This window comes from Lepus europaeus, chromosome 11 (genome assembly GCF_033115175.1).
Source record: "Lepus europaeus isolate LE1 chromosome 11, mLepTim1.pri, whole genome shotgun sequence".
In the NCBI taxonomy this organism is placed as follows: Eukaryota; Metazoa; Chordata; class Mammalia; order Lagomorpha; family Leporidae; genus Lepus; species Lepus europaeus.
In genome coordinates, this window is record NC_084837.1 from 115,634,038 (window position 1) to 115,655,146 (window position 21,109).

Genomic DNA, 21,109 nt, shown 5'->3' on the forward strand with positions numbered 1-21,109 from the left:
TACTGAACGTTGAGACTGTGTCCATTTTTACCATTTTGAATAATGCCATAAACTACCCCATCATGCTTAAGTTTGTTTGAATTTCCAGCAGTCATGAGAAGGAGTCACTGGATCAACAACATTGGGCATTTCAAAGGCTCTTGGTGCTAGTGCCATATTGCTTTTAGAAAGGTTTGTAATAAATTGCTTTACCTGTAGAATTTATTCATTTGTTTGAAATGCAGAGAGAGGGGGAGAGAGATAAAAAAGGAGATGGAGGCCGGCGCTGCGGCTCACTAGGCTAATCCTCCACCTGCGGCACCGGCACCCCAGGTTCTAGTCCCGGCTGGGGCACCGGTTCTGTCCTGTTTGCTCCTCTTCCAGTCCAGCTCTCTGCTATGGCCCGAGAAGGCAGTGGAAGATGGCCCAAGTCCTTAGACCCTGCACCCGCATGGGAGACCAGGAGAAAGCACCTGGCTCCTGGCTTTGGATCAGCGCAGCGCACCGGCCGTAGCAACCATATGGGGGGTGAACCAACAGAAGGAAGACCTTTCTGTCTCTTTCTCTAAATCTGTCCAAAAAAAAAAAAAAAAAAAAAAAAAAAGGAGATGGAGAAAGAGAGAGAGAAGAGATCTCAATACACTGGTTCACTCTCCAAATGGCTGCAACAATTGGTTCTGGACCAGGCCAAAGCCAGGAGCCTGGAACTCCACCTGGGTCTCCCACATGGGTGGTGGGGACCCAAGTACCCAGGCCATCTTCTGCTGCTTTCCAGCTGGGACTCGACCTGGCACTCTGATATGCGATGCTGGCATCACAAGTGGTGGCTTAACCTGCTGTGCTACAACACCAGCCCCAGCTCAGCTTATCCTAATGGACAGTGTCACCAAGCCCCATCATTTCTGGTCCCATCTCCATGCTAGGGCCAGCAAGAAAGAACATTCAAGCAGGCTAGCCAAGGTCACCTGCTCTGGGTAGAGCCAGAGCCACTGGACAAAAGTGATTTGAGGCTACAGGAACTGTGAGCTCCAAGCTGCTGTCTGCTTCAAGGCAGTGGGGGCAGGAAGTGCATTTGTAGCTTTGCAGTGGTTGCTCCTGAGGTGCAGCCTGTGTTTGGCTCATGGCCCTACCTACACCCTGCTCCAGCCCCACAGCCATGGTGGCCCACTCTGCTTTGTCAGTCATGCTGAGCCTCCTCCTCCCAGGGCTCCTCCACAGAGTCTGAGCATCCTCCCAGAGCCCGCAGCCACAGGGAGACCTGCTTGTCATCGGATGGGGCTGCTTTGTGTCTGTGGTGTGTTGAACTGTCCTAGTTTGCTCCCATGTGATGACACTTGACCACAGCTTATTCCAAATCCTGCCAATTCCCTATCACAGATGGGTTTTGTCTTGCTAGACTTTTACAATTGGAAAGTAATATACAGCAATATGCAGATGTAGTTTAGTGATAATATTTTAGTGGTTTGTGATACCAACCTCAAAAGTGGGAAGTGTTTAAAGTAGGAAACTTAGACATCCCTGGGAGGCAGGAAGGGAGGTTTGCTACAGAGTGGCCGGCCTGGTGGCCCGCCTGGCAGAGGGGAAGTGCATGTGTCCTGGGGACCTCCTTGTGGGGTTATCAGCACACGTGCTCAGCTCGGCAGATGTCAGGAGACAACCACAGCTGAGGGCCAGTAAGGACTCCCCAGAGGATTCCTTGGGGTTCCTGGAATTTACTATAAGGGCCCTGCATAAAGTTCCTGGTAAAAGGAAATTAAAATATACAAACATTTATTTAGGCACAATTTTTTAAAAATCCAGCCATAGTTTTATCAACATGCATTGTTCATGAGCTATTTGAAGACCCTGCATAGATATGGATTTCAAAAATGCTTTGTGGGGCCAGCACTGTGGTGCAGTAGGTTAATCCTCCACCTGTGGCGCCGGCATCCCATATGCTCCCCTTCCTGTCCAGCTCTCTGCTGTGGCCTGGGAAAGCAGTGGAGGATGGCCCAGGTGCTTGGGCCTCTGCACCCACGTGGGAGACCCGGAGGAATCACCTGGCTCCTGGCTTCCAATCGGCGCAGCTCCGGCCATTGCAGCCATCAGTCTCTCCCTCTCACTGTCTGTAAATCTACCTCTCAAATAAATAAATAAATAAATAAAGTCTTTAAAAAAAATGTTTTGAGCCAAAATAAATTTACGTTTGCACTTCATTTCCACCAACTTTTTGGGGTATCCTTTATACAGAAGCTCCCCATCCAGGACATATACCCAGATGACCCCTAAGTGGCCTCAGGCAAAACAGATAGGATTTTCCTCTTCTCATTGTCTCGCCTCAGATGTCCTGGTTAAGCCTGGCTTGTCTCCCCTGCCCCCTGCCCCCACCCAGTGGGCACTCATTGCCCATGGCCTGCGTTACTTCTGGAATGAGAAAGCCAGCGAACAAGAAGAAGATCTGAGAACTGTGGTACTTGGACGCCTCCGGGGAGGTCAAAGCCATAGGGCCGGAGACCTTGGAGCCAGGGTGAGCTCTGAGCTGTGCCACCTGCTCACCTGGTCAGCTCGTCCAGGCTGGGCAGCCACAGGTACACAGCCTGCTCAGCCCCACAGAAAGGCTCAGGGTCCCCAGAGAGCACTCCCCGTCTCTTCCAAAGCCCAGGGCAGACGTGCCACGTCTCGGGAGGCCATAAAGCGTGGGGAGCAGGTGGCCCTCCCCATGCCCTCAGATCTCTGGCCTCCAATAATGTGAGAATCACAGAGTTGGCCCAACATGGGACACTGAGAGGGACGGGAGCCAAACCATAAGGGCACAGTCTCAGTGCTCCTGAGGGACACAGCAGGGGGGCGTCGGAGCCAGACGTGGTGTGATTCCTGCACAAGTGCAACGGAGATGAGCGCTGACTCCCTGCCCTCCCCCAGGGCCCTGCCGGGACATCTGGTCCCCAGGCTGCTTCTCCACTCTGCACAGACGACCTGCCAGCTACTCAGCTTCTGCTGAAGATCCTTCTTCTCCCCTTAAAGCAGCCAGCACTGGTTCCTGTCGCTCCCTAAGACCCCTGACCTCCGTGCATAGACAAGCAAGGGGTTTCTGGGTATGCACAGCAGGGTTTGACAGCCAGGTTGTTAACACAGTGCCTGGGATGGGCGTGGGGTAAAGATGGGGAGGAGAGGATGAGGAAGGAGAGGTGGAAAAGCAGGAAAAGTGAGAAAGCAGACACAGGCACCAGGCAGAAAGGCTGCCCCGTGTGCTGCCCGGGGAGGGTCTCACGTCAGCATCTGCAGTCAGTCCGTTCCCACGCCAGCCCCAGCTCAGATCCACCGGGAAGGACATTCCCAGTGTCACCGCCAGGGCCGAGTGTCTCAGAACTGCTCAGGACCCCCAGGAGGAGACGGGACTGACCACGCCCATTTGTCCATGCGATCAGGACCCCCTGCACTGCAGCAGACCCGCTAGACACTCGTCTCAAACTTCGCGTTGCTGACGTCACTGCAGTTACCGTCTGCCCAGGGCCAAGGAGCTCAGTGCTCCTGTGGCTGCAGGGCCAGAAGCCAGGGGCCTGGGACTTTTTCTTCTGTAAGGTTTATGAAGTCTGACTCTAAATACGGGTTAACTATTTCCAACAAAACTTTAGCGTGTTTTGGCCAGTGCTGTCGCATAGCTGGTAAATCCGCCACCTGTGGTGCCGGCATCCCACATGGGCACCAGTTAGGTCCTGGCTGCTCCACTTCCAATCCAGCTCTCTGCTATGGCCTGGGAAGGCAACTGAAGATGGCCCAAGTGCTTGGACCCCTGCACCCACGTGGGAGACCCAGAGGAAGCTCCTGGCTTCAGACTGGCCCAGCTTCAGTCATTGTGGCCATCTGGGGAGTGGACCTCTCTCTCTCTGCCTCTGTCTCTCTGTAACTCTGTGCTTTTCAAATAAATAAATAAACCTTTGGAAAGAAAAAGAAACACATCTCAGTTTGTATGCTAATGTTTTTAAGTATGAAAAAGACACTGATTTTGAAGGTTTGGTATAAAAAAAGTAAAATCTTATTGGTAATTATAATATTGGTTACATGTTGAAGTGATAATGCAGTATTTTGGATATTCTGGGCCAAACAAAGTATATTATTAACAATAACTTCACCTTTTTATTTTTTAAGCTGTGATCACTGGAAAATTCTGGAGTGGACACACATGTGGCTCGCACTGCTACAGAACTTCTCAATCTGACCTGGCTGACAGGATCCTCACAGCTTTCTTCTTCTTCTTCTTCTTCTTCTTCTTTTTTTTTTTTTTTTTGACAGGCAGAGTGGACAGTGAGAGAGAGAGAGAGAGAAAGGTCTTTCTTTGCCGTTGGTTCACCCTCCAATGGCCACTGTGGCCGGCGCACCACGCTGATCCAAAGCCAGGAGCCAGGTGCTTCTCCTGGTCTCCCATGTGGGTACAGGGACCAAGGACTTGGGCCATCCTCCACTGCACTCCCGGGCCACAGCAGAGAGCTGGCCTGGAAGAGGGGCAACCGGGATAGGATCCGGCGCCCCAACTGGGACTAGAACCCGGTGTGCCAGCGCCGCAGGTGTAGGATTAGCCTGTTGAGCCACGGCGCTGGCCTAGCTTTCTCTCTTCTTGCAAAATGGTGCCTGAGTCCTCCGGTTTCTTTCCTCGCTGCAGTATTTCTCTGGGAAACCCCTCACACCCTGGCTTCGGGTTCACTGGACGTGCAGAGACAACAGGCGGGTCTCTGCTTCTCCAGAGACGACTGTCGGAGGGCCTGTCCTTCTGCATCGTAAAGCCAGAGCTGAACCCACCCAGCAGCCCTGGCACCGCGGTGGGGACCGAGGTTCTGGCAGAGCCACTCCCCGGGACTTCAGGGTGCACCTGAGCTCCCACAGCCGCTGGCTCCCTCTGCCTGCCGGAGGGCTTCCCCCAGTGAGAAAGGTGGTTCTGCCCAGTCTGGAAGGGCTGGGGACGATCCGAGCTGCCCACCAGCCGGCCTCTGCTGGCGAGTTCATACCCTGGCTCCCTCACTTCTGCTGGGGAACCCCACAGAGCGTGTTTCCCAGGCTTCTCCCACAGGATGTGGCTCCAGACACCCACAGTGGCACCCGGTCTGATGACACATCCTGCAGCGTCCTCCTTCCCCTCATCCTCCTTGTGCCTGACGACCACCACTGCTGCCGCCACACTTGTACGGGTGCTGCCAGAGGGGGAGGGGCTGCCTCCGCAGGGGCTCTGCACCGGGAGGGTGGGTGTGCGAGCCCCAGCCCCTGGGTGCTCCGCCCCGCCGAGACACTGCCGGCCGTGCACACAGTTTGAGTCCCAGATTCTCTGATTCCAATGCAGCTTCCTGCTAACATGACTGGGAGGGAGCAGACGATGGCCCAAGTACTTGGGTCTATGCCACCTGTGCGGGAGACCTGGGTGGAACTCCTGGCTCCTGGTTCTTCCATCTGGCCCAGACCTGGCTGTTGTAGGCATCTGGGGAGTGACCAAGTGGATGGAAGAAAAATATCCTGAGCCTTAGAGCACATGAGGGAAATCAGAATTTCAGGGAGCAGGGTTGAGGTATCAGAAATTCTTGCTAAAATTTTACTTATTTAATTATTTGTTTGAAAGGCAAGGTGACACACACATGCACGCATCTTCTATCTGCTGATTCATTCCCCAAATGCCTGCAACAGCCAGGACTGGGCCAGGGTGAATCCAGGAGCCAGGAACTCCACCCTGGTCTCCCACATAGGGGTGCAGAGGCCCAAGTCCTTGAGCCATCCCCTGCTGTCCTCCCAGGGTGAGCACTAGCAGGAAGCTGGAGCAGAAGCAGGGCAGGGACTCAAAGCCAGGCACTCCCATGAGACGGGGGCTTCTGGCGTCAGAAATGTTTTTAACTTTCTGGGTAACTACAACACACAGCCAAGGTGGAGGCCAGGGCTCCAGTTTCCCCATGTCAGTTATTATGGATGCCTCGATTTCGCCAAGCAGCAGCCACAGTTCCTAGCACTGTCATGAGCCGCAGTACTGGAGGGATACACACGAGCCCCAGTTCTCCAGGGCTGAGCCTCAGCCCCCGAGGGGCATCTCTGGACAGGCCCCCTTCTCGGTGCCCAGCACCAGGCTTGGTTCCTGCAGAGTTGGGTTGGCCCTGGAGGGCTCACAGAACAGGAACCCTGTCCTCGGGATGTGGTGTGGAGGAGGCAGTGGCGCCCCCTGCAGGAGGGAAGGGCCCCACCTTGAGCAACCCCGGGTCCCCTGGGGAGGGGAAGCTGGGCGTTCCTGGCCGGGTGCAGAGTCCTGGCAGGAAGGGTCCTGTGCGGGCGGACACAGGCTCTGCCCCCGGCGTCCACGCTGGCGGCTGGGTGCTGGAAGGCAACGGGGACTCTCAGTGGCCAGGGTGCCTCTGTGGAGCTCTGAGTGGCACCTGCGTCTCCCCTGCCAGCCTGAGGCCACCCCGGGTGCAGGAGCTCCAGGGATACAGATTCCTTAAGGCCCCTGGGCCTGTCTCGCAGTGGTGGGTGCACCCAGCGCTCCCCCATCCTCCTACAGGCTGGCCCTCGGAGCTCTGGACCTCCTCAGTCACAACCCAGGACACCTGGCCGGGCTCCCACGCCTCACCTTAACCGGAACCTGTTTTCTCCTCTGCCATCCCAGGCTCAATACAGGCCCTTCCCACCCCTTGTGTCCGGGTCGCCCTGACCGCCTCCCCACGGCTCTCTCCTGTCCCCTACACCTCTGGCACCCACAGCCCTGCCTCTGCCCGCTGGCCCTTTGCTCCACACCAGCCAATGGGTCACAAGCACCCTCCAGTAGGTGCAAGTCCTGTGCCCTCGGCCTCAGTGCCAGCCCCTGCCTCCTCCCAGCCTCGAGCTAGGACCACTGGACCTGGGCGCCTCCCAGACGCTTTGGGGAACAAGCCTGAGAAACCCACGCACGCACAGGGCTCCGTCTCGCTCCGTTTCTCGTCATTTCAGTGAGTCAGTGGCCAACAATTAGTGCTCTGGAAGAAGACAACAGAATCCTCTGAGTGCGGGCCTGCCCACGTGGCAGACTAGGAAATGTGCCTGTCCCAGCCACGTGCTCACACCATGGGCGGTGACAGGATCTCCTCACCGGCGGGACGTGGAAACCACCGGCAGACAGAGCGCAGCCTCCTGCTAGTGCAACATGCAGTGGTCACAGGGCCCAGCAAGCAAAAGGGATGGAAACGATGCTCACACCTACACCTGCCTGTCCATATTTGCAGTGGGTGCACCTACAAGAACCAAGATCCAGAAACAACACAAGGGTTCCTTACCCGGGGAGTGAACCGATGGGCTCAGCGACTCCTAACAACAGAACGTGTGGAGCAGTAACAGGAACGGATCTTGGTTCCCCGAGGGAATCTCACACATGTTGCGCTGAGTGACAGAAGCCAGGCCCAGAAGGCTTCCCACGGCACCACTTCGCTTATGGGCCACTCTGAGGAAGGGAAGCCACAGGAACAGAAAGGGGTCTGAGGTTGCCCGGGGCGGGGTGCGGAGGGAAGCCGACAGCTGAGGGGCACAGGGCATATCTGGGGTGACGGGAACATCCTAGGTCCTGACTATGGCGGGGGGTACTCGTATGGTGGCCAAAGCCTGCAGCACCATGCACTCCGTTACAGGGCGAGTTTGACGAATGCTGGTCCCACCCCATCAACAACAACAACCAAACCAACCCCAGCCGGGTGCTCAGCGCGCAGCAGCCTGCCTGGTTCCCAAGACCGGTGGGGGCTCAGCGAGCTTTGCGAGACGTCTGCCTGGGACCCAGACGTTCTGCCGTTCTGCCGATTGTATTGAGCCAGGAAGCTCAGGCTCTGTGTGTTTAACAAAAGCACCGAGTTGAGGTTTGGCTATGTAAATATCATTTCTTTTTTCTATATAAACATCTCCCCAAAATAGACAGACAAATACTGTGTTCAATCAAGTTTGGATGTTGCAAACCAGAGGGAGTATACTGGGAAAACAGATGGGAGAGACTTCTGCGGGGCGGGTGCCAGGGTCAGGGCCCGGCCCAACTCTATTTTTGCACCCTGGCTGACAGCCGCCGGCCTCGCTGTGACACGGACGGGCATACGACAATTCCTGCTAGAGAAAGCCCTGGTGTTCAGCATCTCTCATTTCAGTCACCGACAGTTAATCTAGCAAGACAGGGTGAAACCCAGAGGAGCTGAATTGCAAGAACAAAGATGATCTACTGTTGCTGAATACTAACACTACCTGATTTCTGTATCCAGTGCCTAGAGAATACACAGTCTTTTCATATCCATGGAATATTTACACAAGTGACATCAGAGTCTGTGATATCCTAACATGTGCAAATAGAATAAACTATGCTCTCTGATTATAATTCAGGGTAGCTATAAATAGATCATGGGAGAATCACCAAAAATGTCTGATTACTTGGAATAAAAATTACAATTACAGAATGTGTAGTAAATTTTAATATTGTGATGTCAAAACTTGTAGGATGCAGCTAAAGCTGTACTTGGAAGGAAATAAACACTCTATTTACTTATTTTACCTGATGAAAACAAAAATGAGCAATGAATGGAAAAATCTATTGAGTATGTCTGGTTCATGTTAAGCAATCAATTCACATTTAGTGAGCGAAGAAGTTAGAGGAATACAACAAAAACCTTTAGGAAAAATAGGACAATAAACATTTTTAATTTTTATTTTTAATGAAGATTTATTTATTTACTTGAGAGTCAGAATTACACAGAGGAGAGGCAGAGAGAGAAAGGTCTTCCTTATGCTGGTTCACTCCCCAGTTGGCTGCAACAGCTGGAACTGCGCTGATCAGGAGCCAAGAGCCTCCTCCGGGTCTCCCTCGTGGGTGCAGGGGCCCAAGGACTTGGGCCATCTTCCACTGCTCTCCCAAGCCATAGCAGAGAGCTGGATTGGAAGTGGAGCAGCCGGGACTCAAACCGGCACCCATATGGGATGGAGGCACTGCAGGCAGCAGCTTTGCCACAGCACTGACCCCAGGAAAACATTTTAAAACTTTAATAAACTGGGGCCGGGGTTGTGGGGTAAGGAATAAAGCAGGTGCCTGTGACACTGGCATCCATGTTGGTGTGGTTCCTGCCCAGGCTGCTCCACTTCCAATGCCGCTCCATGCTAATGCACTTGGGACAGCGGTGGAAGATGGTCCAAGTGCTTGGGCCCCTACACCCATGTAGGAGACCCACATGGAGCTCCTGGCTCCTTGCTTCAGGCTGGTCCAGCCCGCCCTGGCCACTGTGGCCATTTGGGGAGTGAACCAGTGGAAGGAAGACCTGTTGCTGTCTCTCTGTAATTCTGACTTTGAAAAAAAAAAAATTACAGAGAGCTAGAGGCAGAGAGAGAGGTCTTCCATCCCCAGGTTCCCTGCCCAAATGGCCGCAACGGCCAGAACTGCCCCGATCTGAAGCCAGGAGCGTCTTGAGGGTCTCCCATGCAGGTGCAGGGGCCCAAGGTCTTGGGTCATCCTCCACTCCTTTCCCAGGCCACTAGCAGAGAGCTGGATCGGAAGTGGAGCACCTGAGACTCGAACCAGTACCCATATGGGATGTTAGCAGTGCAAGTGGCGGCTTTACCTGCTATGCCACTGCTCCAGGCCCTCTGTATCTTTTTCAAACAAACAAATAAATCTTTAAAGAAATGCATTGCAAAGAAGCGTCTCCTGCAGCTGCGGCGACTGCTGGCAGAGTCTGCGATCCACAGGGCAGGGCTGAGAAGGGCAGAATTCCCAGGCAGACAGAGGAGCTTCTGTCCACGGTAAGAATTTCTTCTTCCTCGGGGAAGCTTCCGCTTTCTCAAGACCCCTTCTGCTGAATGACTCGGGCCCACCAGGGTTCCCAGGGAGAGGCTGCCGCAGACGCTTGTCACCTCACAGGCACCTGCCCTGCCACACGCAACTGAGGACTGCAGCCTAGCGAGGCTGGCACAGGAGGAAACAGCGTTGACGCACAAGCTCTACGCTTCCCCAAATATAAAATACAGCGATGAAAATCCCAGCAGACCCACCGCCCAGAGCTATCACTGCAGACCTCTCTCTGTGAATCTTTCCTGACTCAATTCTGTGCAGATACAAACTCTCCCATTTAAAAATGAGATCATGAAGCAGTGTTAACCTTTACAAAAGTAGCGACACACACGCTTCTCATTTAGAAAGTGACATACGTTCAACTTCCAAACTCACTTTATGAGGTCAGCACTACCCTGATGGCAAAGCCAAAGAAGCTAAAATAAAAATAAAAGTAGATTACAGGTCAGTATCCCTGATGACCACAGATGCAAAAATGCTCAACCAAAACCAGCAAACCAAATTCAATGCACATTCAGAGGAATTCATACGCCATCATTAAATAGGACTTTTGTTTGGAATGTTTTGACACACACACAAATCAATCATCATGTACACATCATGTTCACAATGGAGTGTGAAAATCATGATCATCTCAACAGACAAGGAAAAAGCACTTGCTAAAATTCAATAAACAGTCACAGTAAAAACTTAATAAATTAGGTAGGGAAAGCAAGTGCTTCAACACATTTAAGGCCATAAATGAGGAGCCCACAGCTGAAATCATACTTGGTGATACAAAGCTGGGAACATGGGGCCCAGCATTGTGGTATAATTGGGTAAAGCCTTAGCCTACAACTCTGGCACAACCTACCTCACATTGGGTAAAAGTTAATGTTAGACCCCAGCGAAAGAGCTAGAACCACACCTCTCAGAAGAAAATGCCAGAGTCCATCTTTCCGACCGTGGCCCTTCTGAGGGTGAAAGGCACAGATGACACAACAGCTCAGCAGTTTTCCACGCACGTTAAAACACGTGCTTCCAGTCCCACTCAGCAAGTCAGCACACAGGCCCCAGCACGGGGGAGATGTGTTCAGATCACGTGTCTGGAAAGGGCCAGGTACTGGACCTTCAATAAAAACGACAAACCGCCCAGCTTTTAAAAAGGGGGCTGATGACTTGAACTCCCCTTTCTCCGAGAAGATGCACGTGTGGCCCATAAGCACACAGTAGGACACGGAACCATCACTGGCCACCAAGGAACGGGAATCAAAATCACAGTGAGCACTCATTCCACACTCGCCACTAATGTTAAAATAAAACACAATGTGGCACAGATAACGGGACCGGATTCGGGCCCCCAGAAGGAATGAAGTCGCAACAACCCTGCCACCCAGGCAGACCTTGAAACCTAAACCCAAGAAGCCAGGGCCAAAGACCAGTGTCATGCGACGCTGCCTATGGTAAAGTCCATGATGGGTGAATGGATAGAACACAGGCGCCAGGTGCCCGCTCCCACCCCAGCCCCGGGGAGCTTGGCATCGCTCTGCCTTTGCCTGAGCCCCTGGCTCTCTCTCAAGATTTCCCTCTCTTTCTTGGGGTCTGGGAGAATCCTGCAGTCTCTTTCAACTGAGCGGTTCCCATATCTGGTTGCCGGCACCGGCACCTGCAGGAGCTTGTGAAAATGGTGGCTTTGGGCTGCACCCGAGTGTGGGATCCTCTGTGTTCCCGGGCGCCCTGCACACTCTGGAACAAAGCGCTCGGGCCAGCTGGCCAGTGGCTTCATTCGGCGGCCTGGGCACTCATAAACCACGGTTAGGATTCACTCGGCGCTCGTCCTGTGCTGTCTGCTCTGCTGAGCATTTCATTTGAAGCCGGTGCTGCATCTCCGAGACCCCTCCCTGGCTCTCAGACTGCTCCTCTCTTAGCCTGTTGTGTGCTTCTGCTTTAGCGCTGCAGGGGCCTCCCATGGCTCCCCGAGAATACTAATGAGAGGAACACTTTTTTAAGTTCTCCTTTTGTGTTGCCCCAGGTACTCACGTTGGAAGGGCTCTTCCTGCAGCTCCCGTGGCTGGCAGGTGAGGGCTGCGAATGCTGGGTGGCGGTGAAGTGACCGCATGCACTCTTTGTGGCTGGACCCACCAGCAAGCCCCCGGCACGCACCTGCCCACCGCTTCCCACAGCACGGGTACTGCCCCTTGACCATTTATTGGAATCACCTGGGGCTTCTCAACGCCCCACCCACAGAGCAGTGGGAAGTACACACTTAATTTAGCACAGGGGTAGATTTCCCGAGGAGCCCGGGGAGAGCAGAGCAGGCTGTTTGGCCTACGGCGTTACCAAAAAAAAAGTCAACTCAAAGGGACCAGAGCAGCTCCATAGCTGCCCACCCCGCCCTGGGCAGAACACGTCCAAGGAAAACGGCACCAGCAGCTCCCAGGCCTCCCCTGCCGAGGGGTGGCCACCCACAGGGGCTTGCGTCCCAAGGCCTGGTCCCAGCTGAGACTGGAGGGGGCGGGGCTTCGGCACCTCCTGCTTTGGAGGCTGTTTATCCCTGGGACGGGATTGTCTGTAATTATGCATAATCGCCCCGTGTTTACTCTGCTCCACCGAGGCCTGCATGGGGCTCCAACACATCTCTCTCTCTGCTCTGCCTGGGCACAACGGATTTTTAGCTATTTTTTCCTTTTCTTTTCTCTGAAGTCATGGAGTCCTGAGGCTTCCTTCTCTGAAATCTGAACTGATTCACGGGCGTTGGCAGCTGAGTGCCACGCAAAGTGCTAAGCACCTTGGGCAGCCAGAGCGAATCCCAAAGGAAGTGCTCCCGAGAACTTGCCCAAACAAGCGTCTCTTTGTGTAACCTGCGTGATAACTTGCAGGAAAGAAGCATTTAGCTGAGAACGTCCTGGGGAGAAATGAAGCTATGTGTCTTCTTCACTAACAACAGAGCCATCTCAATCCGTCCCCTCTCGCAGACACTTGCTAATCTTAATACCTCACTCTGAATTGAGTCACAGCTGTTTGGGAAGCAGGATGGCTGACAGGGTGCCTGGCGCGCTTCCTGCCACCAAGGGACCCAAACCAGGGAAAATCAACAGCGTCTGAGAGTCTGAGGAGAGCCCCACCCCGGCCCGGGGCCTGGTGGGGGTGGGGAGGAGCCGAGTCCACAGGCCTGTGAAGACAGAACCTGAGCACAGAGCACACGCCCCCTGCTGCTCGGGGTCCACCTGCATTGAGAGGGACTAGGCTTGGTGGGAAGAGGCTCAGGCTGCTGCAACACTCGTGGACGCTGCCGGCCTCGGTGACGGCTGAAGAAGCCACAGGGATGGACCCTCAGGCCACGTACACCTGGAACCACAGTCAGCCCAGCCGGCCCCCAGCCATGGAGGCTTTGACGGCAGAAGTCGGTAGAACTGGGAGCAGCCACTGGCTGGCCAGATGGACAAATGCCAACAGGGGGATCCAACAGGCATGAAAACAAGGTAGGTGGTGCTCCCCAAGATCAGAGAACTCCCTGGCACCAGACCCCAAAGGGAGGGAAATGCCTGGAAAAGAGTTCAGAAAAAATGACTTCAAGGAAAACGCAATGAGACACAGCAGACAATTCGATAAAATTACGAAGACAACTCCTGATACGCGGGAGAGATTCAACCAAGAGACAGAGATCACACGGAAGAACCCAGCAGATTTTGGAGCTCAAGAAAACAAGGTCGGGAACAGCATTCACAGCAGCTCCTGCACACTGGGACAGCGCGCGAACACGTGTGTGCAAGGGTGTGAGCCCCACGTGCAGGCTCCGTGCACCGCAGCACAGGAATCCCGCTCCCCCCAGGCCCCGTGCTGGGCTCAAGGCCTTCCTGTCCTCCACCCCGACAATCTGTGGAGCAAGGGACCCCGCATTTCCTTTTGCCCGGGACTCCCCAGAGCCTGTTCCTGGGCCATCCTCATCCACTCTGAGTGAAAACAAATGCAAGTTCCGCCGGCATCCGAGGCGCCAGGGAGAAGGGGAAAGGGAGATCTGGCTGGCGGGCTGTGGGCTGCGGCAGGTGCAGGGCTCGCCTGGTCCTGTTTCAGCCTCGTTGCCTGCTGAGGCGTCTTTTCTCAGGCTTGGACTTTTGGCTAAAAGTTCTGCAGGAACTGGACAGTGCAGTGGCCTCAGACTTCAGATGGCCGGAGCCGCGGAGGCCGGACTGGTGCTCTTGTGAGCCTGTGTGTGCCCAGGCGAGAAGGGCTTGGCTGGGCAGCAGCTGCCGTGCTCTCTCCTTTCTGGGCACTGCCCGGCTTTGTCTCTCCCAGGGCAGGTGGGGCCCGGGTGCAGCATGGGGAGTTCCAGCTCAGGCCTGGGCGGGGTTGGGGGCGAGGGGGCTGCAAGGGACGTCTGGGATCCTGGGGATTCCGCATGGTGCCTTTCCCTTGTTTCCAGCATTCTTTGGAGACAGGAAACGCAGAACGGTTAGGTCTATGCTGTGTGGGGGAGGGGGTGGGGCCAGAGGGAAGGGACACAGGGCGGAGTCCCACCAAGGTGTGAGGCCTCCCTCAGCCTCAGGGTTTTTCATCTATAAATGGGGATGGTTGCTCCTTTCCCCAGAACTGAGCGGAGGATTAAGTAGCAAAGCACACTGAGCGCTTAGCTCATTGCTTGCTAGATATTTTAAGACTTATTTATTTGAAAGGGAGAGTTACACACACACACACACAGGTGGGTGGGGGAAGAGATATCTTCCAGCTGCTGGTCCACTCCCCAAATGGCCACAATGGCTGGGGCTGGGCCAGGCTGAAGCCAGGAGCCTGGAGCTCCATCCAGGTCTCCTACATGGGTGGCAAGGACAGCACTTGGACCATCTTCGGCTGCTTTCCCAGGCACATTAGCAGGGAGCTGAATTGGAAGTGGAGCAGCAGAGACTTGAACCGGTGCTCATTTGAGATGCCAGCATCACAGGCTTAACCCATTGTGCCACAGCGCCAGCCCCTAGGTGCTAACTTTTTAAGACTATCATTTTCTACTTCCACGGGGTCTGTTTTTGCAAAGGATGGCTGTCTGAGCCTCGGCTTCTCAGAAGATCTTAGTGAACGATGGGGTCCCCTTCACCCACAGCGCCTGTGGCCGCTGTGCTCCCCTTCCCTTGTGAAGGGGCGGGAAGCGCGAGGACGACAAGTCAGGGTGGGGGTGGGGGTGGAGGCGGCACAGCCACCTGCACAGGACCCTGCACATTGTCCATCTTGCATGGAGCTCAAACCACAGCCCTGTAACCTGACCTGCGTGACAGGACCTTCCACACCCTCAGCAGGACAGCCTCCTTTGTATTGTTTCTTAAAAGATTGAAGTCTAACAAAACCACGCACGGTTCACTGGGCGTCTGTATGAGGAGATCTGTGGGACCACCGCCAGGATGGGATGGGGAGAGATAAAGGGGACCGTGATGTGCACGGCCGCCACTCTCAGCTCTTGTTCTAGGATTTGGGGGCACTGGCCCCCTGCATTCGACTTTTATGCCTGTGAGGTGTGTCCGGGTACCAAGTGTTATCCTCTGTCGGGTACCAAGTGTTATCCTCTGTCGTGCCGTCTTGAACTCTCTGAGTCTACAGCGCTGCACGTGTCCACTCTCCCAGGGTGTGCGCAGGGGCTGATGGGAATATCCTCACGGTATCTGCGCGGATGCTCCTGCTGGGTATGCGGGCCTCTGAGGGACCTTGCTCGTTGAAAGGGTGGCTGGGACGTCCCCGTGCCTCCGGCTAGTTCTTGAACATGTCACAGAGGAGCTTCTCCATGGGGGTGTTGCCTATGGTCTTGCGGAAGAAGAGGAGCTCCACGCGCTCAGAAGTGAGGAACCTCAGGGACGGCAGGAGGAGCAGCAGCTTCCCAAACCTGCACAGCAGAGGGCGCCATCAGGCTCCTGACAGCCTCTGAGCCTGGGTTCCCCGGGCTGGGCCTTCCAGGAAGGGCGGCCCTGGAAGGAGGAGGATGGTGCCGGCCAGTGGGGGAACTTCCGGGAGCTGCCTCGACGCTGGGCAAAGGCCTCCAGCCACTGGCCACGAGAGCCACGCCTCCTTCCACTTAGGAAAGTAGCAGATGTTGGCTGTTAAGTAAAGGATTACAAGGCGAGGAGTTCAAACTTGTTCTGAGCCTACATACGGACATGTTACTATTGGTCATATATTAGGGGGTCTTCAAAGAGTCTGGGGGAAAAACGTCAGGAAAAAATGCATAACTTCCATCCGCTAGTTCGTTCCTCAAGTACCCCCAACAGCCAGGTCCAGGCTGGGTCGAAGCCCGGGGCCCAAAACTCAATGTGGGTCTCCCACTTGGGTGATGGGGACCAAAGCTCTCGCGCCGTCACCTGCTGCCCCCCGGGGTGCACTAGCAGGGAGACTGATGGAAGCAGAGGTGGGACTGCTTTCCTGGCTCTCCGATACGGCATGCGGGTGTCCCAGGCGTGAACAGCGTTTACCCTGCTGCAGCTCAACACCCTCTCTGGACTCACCTTGAAATTCCTCTTTTAACAAACTTTTGGAAGAACTTTCATGTATGAAAGTGTCATGGGAAATTATATACATGTGTGCGTGAGTATATATATGTATTTCTATAGATACAGATAATCGGTAAGCCATGTAGTATGACAGCAGCCAGTACTACAGATGTTCTGAAGGTACAGGATAGTTTCAGTGGCTGTCTACAGCTTTAAATAAGAACCCTTCGCAAGGATGGTGCTGGCACACCCAAGTGCCATACCGTCAGTGCCTGGATTTAACTCCCAGCTTCATTCCGGCTCCCTGGGAGGCAGCAGGTGATGGCTCAAAGTACTTGGTCCCTGTTACCCAAATGGAAACCCAGACGGAGTTCCTGGCTCTCCTGGCTTAGCCTGTCTCAGCCCTGGATGTTGTGGGCATTTGCAGAGTGCACCAGCAGACAGAGGATCTCCCCTCCTCTCTCTCTCTCTCTCTCTCCCTCTCTTCCTCCCTCCCTCTGTAACTCTGCCTTTCACATAAAATAAATAAACCTTTGGCGATACAACAGAAACAGAGTAGACTATGCAAAGTGAGGCTAGCATCATCTGGTGGAAGCCGGTCTTGGTGTCTGTGTGTGTTGGGCTGTGATGCAAACTGGATTTCTTCCTGTGCACTGCAGTTCTTAAAACCTGACAGCTGGGGCTGGCGCTGTGGCACAGCAGGTTAAAAACCCCGGCCTGCAGCGCCGGCATCCCATATGGTGCTGGTTCGAATCCCCACTGTTCCACTTCTGATCCCGATCCCTGCTAATGCACCTGGGAAAGCAGCAGAGGACGGCTCAGGACCTTGGGCCCCTGCACCCAGGAGGCTGACCTGGAATAAGCTCCTGTCTCTGGATTGGCTCAGCTACAGCCATTGTGGCCATTTGGGGAGTGAACCAGTGGATGGAAGACCTCTCTCCTTCTCTGTCTCTACCCCTCTCTGTAGCTGACCTTCAAATAAAGAAAATTAATCTTAAAAAAAAAAAATAACCTGACAGCTAGTGACTCATATCACAAACCACTGTCTCAGCCGTCCATTCCGCCTGCCGGTGGGTCCTGAGCATGTTTCAAGTCAGGGCTGACTTGAGGGTGACCCCTGGTGGTTAGCCCCAGGAACACAGAGAGGCCCCAGGAACAAGGTGCTGGGTCTAAGATAGCAGGCACCTGCTGGAGGCCTAGCGATCCACCTGGCTGAGGCTGCCCCGGGCCGCCCCACCCCTTCAGCCACAGCTGCTGCTTGGCTTGGGCGCTGCTGCCCATGCTAGTGCAGGCCCTCCGACACTCCCCATCACCATCCCTCGATGCTGCTTCTCCCTCCCGCCTTGCCATCTGAGGTTTGAGCCCTCTGCTCCCCAACAGCTCTTCCTACACCCCCGCCCTGACCCTGGCCGACTCGTCCCAGCTCAGGCAGTGCCTGCCCTCACCATCTCCTCCTCCCCCTCCCCCAGGGACCAGGGGAGGGGTGCTCCAGCTGCTCTGTGCAAGGGCCAGTGCCACTTGGGTGCTCTGCGGCTCAGTACCCTGCAGTGGCTCCCCTCTGCCTGCTGCCAGGCTGGGCCTGGCTGTCTTTCTGGAATGATCTTCCACCCTCTCACCCTGGAGGCTCCCAAACCTGAGCCTGTTCGGGGAGCACATTGTGCTTGCTTGTCTTTGTAGGTGACAGTGGCTCCGCTCGGAGACCCCACGGTTCCTCCCACAGCCAGCCCCGCCTCTGCAGAGCCCTGCCAGCTCTGCCTCCCCCTCCCCCCACCCCCAGGACTGGGCATCCCTGGAAGGCAGCTGTGCACAGTGAGGTCAGTGCCTAGCTGGAGCGCGACGCGGGGGCAGCAGCGGGCAGGGGCTCGGTCACCTCACAGGCTGGCTGGGGTGGTGCGCCTTGCTGTGCTGATTCAGCATCACCTGCGACTGGTCCTGCAGCGCCTCCACGTGCTCAGGGTCCTTCAGGCCCCGCGCCTCTGCCGAGAACAGGTGCAGTGAGAGCCGGGCCGACCAGGCCTGCCCTGCCTCCGCCGCCAGCCTGGAGGGTGGGGGAGGGCGCCGCCAGATTTCCCCACTTCCACCTGATCCTTCCCCTGCAAGCCACCTGGCTTGAAGAGCACCAGGGCCTTCAGGCAAGCGAACTCCGTGGGGTCCACCGCCAACGCCCGGAATCGAGCGATGGTTTCCTGCAGCGTCCGCGTCTCCACGTTGGCCAGCACGAGCCGGCCCTGAGAGCTGCCGGCGGCAGAGGCCTCGGGCGGGGTCAGCAGTGGGCAGCTGTCCAGCGGCAGGGACCACTGTATGGCCCCGAGCAGGAAGAGCTCACTCCAGGCCTCCTCCAGCAGGATCACCTGCGCTTAGAGAGGGTGTGCGTGTCAGGGCTCACACAGAGGCTCCGCTCAGCCTGCAGCCCCTGCCTGCCCCCGCCACCTTCTTGGGTGCCCTAGAGTGGAAAGTTTGATCTTGGGCACCAAAAACGTCCTCCTGGCCGCAGCCTGACATTAGCCAGCCACTCAGCCTGGCTCTTTGGAGCTGGTCCGCCCACGCCCACCCGCACTGTGCCTCTCCGGTGGATTTATCAGGAGCCCAGGGCGGAGTCACAGAGGTGCAGAGACGGGGCCCTTGTGTGGTGTCTGGTCATGCACAGCCTGCCCACCACACACAGCGTCTGCAGGGCTCAGGGAGCCAACCGATCCCAGCTAGCATCACCCCTAGGTGTATACCCCAACAGTGCCCTTGCCCTGGAGACGGCTGCCCTCCACGGCCACCATCCCTGAGCCTGTGTGTCCCCGCTGCAGCCCACACCCCGCACCTGATCGCGGAAGGGCAGGTTGGAAAACACGGGCAGGTTCTTGGCCCACTTAACGGCCATGAACAGCAGGCGTGCTGACGTCTCGTGGATGCTGTCCAGGCCGCAGGGGGAAGCGGGGAACTCCGGGTCATTGCTGGTGACGTCAATGTTCTCGTCAGCTGTTGGAGGAGGAGGCTGTGACCTCAGCGCCCACCCCACCGTGACGGGGAGCAAGGCCCTCGCCGCCCTCGGCTCACCGTCCTCCGGCTCCAGCTTGGCACACGTCTCGGCCGTGATGAGGCTTGCCATGAAGTGGTGGCCCAGGGCTCTGGCAGCAGAAGAGGGTGGGTGGCCCCGGGGGCTGGGACCTGCCGGCCCCGGGGGTGCAGCCAGAGACTCCGGTCGAGCCTCACTGTCCGCCTCCATGCTGTCCAGGCGGACCTGGGCCGTGCTGCGTGGCTGGCGCTCATTCTGCACAGCTGGGGAGGCAGGGGGTCAGGGCATCCCAGTGGGCACACCGTGGCCACCTTGGTCACCCCCCCGCCGTGGCCCCCCACTCACCGTCCTGGTTCATGCCCGCCTGCAGACACTTCTTCAGCCGGCAGGCCTGGCACTGGTTGCGATGAGCCTTGTCCACTGGGCACATCCCAGCCCCCACCTGGCACCTGCGGGCAGGGTCCAGCCCAGGCTCGGCCCCTTGTCCCTCCACCCACCCCCAGCCCGGGGCTGCAGAGCCTCTCCCACCTGTAAATGAGCCTGCGCCTCACGCTCCTCTTGAAGAAGCCGCTGCAGCCATTGCAGGCGTAGATGCCATAGTGTTTCCCGCTGCTGCTGTCCCCGCACACACGGCACTGCAGCGAGGGGCCCGAGCCTGGGGCAGGGCGGGCAGTGCTGGGCGCGGGCAGCTGACCCCACCCCCAGTCCACAGCCCACGCCCCTTAGGACCCAGGACGGGCATCTCTCCCGGCATCCACGCTCCAGCCCACACGGTCCCCCTCGAGGCCCGCGTGCCTCCACCTCCCGCTCCTACTCCTCGGCAACCTGTTCTTCCTGCCCCTTCAGTTCCCCAGGAGGCCTGTCCTGGCCCTGTGTACCTGCCCAGGGCCCCACCCCATACAGTCTGTTATGGCTCCCAAGGCTCCACACCCTATCTCCAGGCAAAGCCATACCTGTCAGGTCCTCCCCCAGGCCCCACCTGCCAGGAGACTCCTTCCTGGAGGCAGCCACAGCTGCAGGTGCAGCTGCAGCCATAGTGGAGCTCATCGGAGCTGCAGGCGGGCCCTGGGCAGTGACGGGGGCTCCTGGGTGGCTGAGTGGAGGCCCAGCCTCTGCACCAATCTCTCTGCCTCTGCCTTTCCCTGCCCCTGGCTCTCCTGTCCCTCTCCCTGCCCCTGGCTCTCTCGTCTGGATGCAGGCACCTCCCTGACGTTCCAGGGCCCCCTCACGGCTCTGGCTGCAGGAGATTTCTCCCGGGGCAGCCGTGCGGACGCAGTTTATGATCCTCTTAATCTTTACTGTCTCTGCGGGGGATCAGCCGGCCACACCTGCGCTGATGCCAAGGTGCCCCTGCAGCGGTCAGTCCCGCCGACCCGCTGCTCCACACCCGGGGCCTTCTGCCCTCTACTCTCAGCCGCTGTCCACTCACTGCCACCAGGCTTGCATCCCTCAGAGCTGCAGCGGGGGAGGGTGGCGCCTGGGTGCTCCTGCTTTGGGTCCTGGATGGCTTGATAAGGGATTACTTGGGGACCACGCCTGGGGTTCTTGGGCCCCTTGGAAAGCAAGCAGCCCCCGACCCCTGGCACAGAGGAGCCATCCGGGGCCCAGGCCTTGCTCCTTCAGCCTGGGAGGGGCAGAGGGGAATGGTAGGAGGTGGCTGAGGACAAAACTCCCAGGAGGGGCCGGCAGGGAGCGAGGAGGGAGCAAGGGGGACCTGGACCGCACCCCCTGCGCCATCACAGGCCTGGGTCCTGAGAGTCAGTCCCTCCCCAGTGGCAAGGGAGGCCTGCAAGCGGAGGATACTGGCACCATGGCTGTCACTCTGCTGTTGCCACCTCTAGGGTGAGCACGGGACACGGGAAAACAGCGCCCCCTGCAGCCCAATCC

General features: G+C 56.6%; 1 protein-coding gene across 1 annotated transcript; it reads right to left on the reverse strand.

The window, feature by feature from the left end:
• Positions 1-15,092: 15,092 nt before the first annotated feature.
• On the reverse strand, positions 15,093-20,468 carry NR2E3 (nuclear receptor subfamily 2 group E member 3). Its single transcript, XM_062204886.1, has 8 exons — positions 20,176-20,468; positions 19,751-19,877; positions 19,568-19,671; positions 19,264-19,485; positions 19,028-19,185; positions 18,320-18,566; positions 18,086-18,191; positions 15,093-15,614 (listed from the first exon to the last, which is right to left on the reverse strand). The coding sequence occupies exons 1-8, from the start codon at positions 20,267-20,269 to the stop codon at positions 15,482-15,484; spliced, it is 1,191 nt and encodes a 396-aa protein (XP_062060870.1). The 5' UTR covers positions 20,270-20,468; the 3' UTR covers positions 15,093-15,481.
• Between the last annotated feature and the right edge of the window lie 641 nt (positions 20,469-21,109).

Coding starts and splice junctions, on each gene's coding strand:
- NR2E3 (XM_062204886.1), bottom strand. CDS start 20,269: ATGAGCTCCACTATGGCTGCAGCTGCACCTGCAGCTGTGGCTGCCTCC. Junction 19,878..20,175: donor CCTGGGGGAGGACCTGACAG/GTATGGCTTTGC, acceptor GCCCTGCCCCAG/GCTCGGGCCCCTCGCTGCAG. Junction 19,186..19,263: donor CAAGCTGGAGCCGGAGGACG/GTGAGCCGAGGG, acceptor CTCCTCCAACAG/CTGACGAGAACATTGACGTC.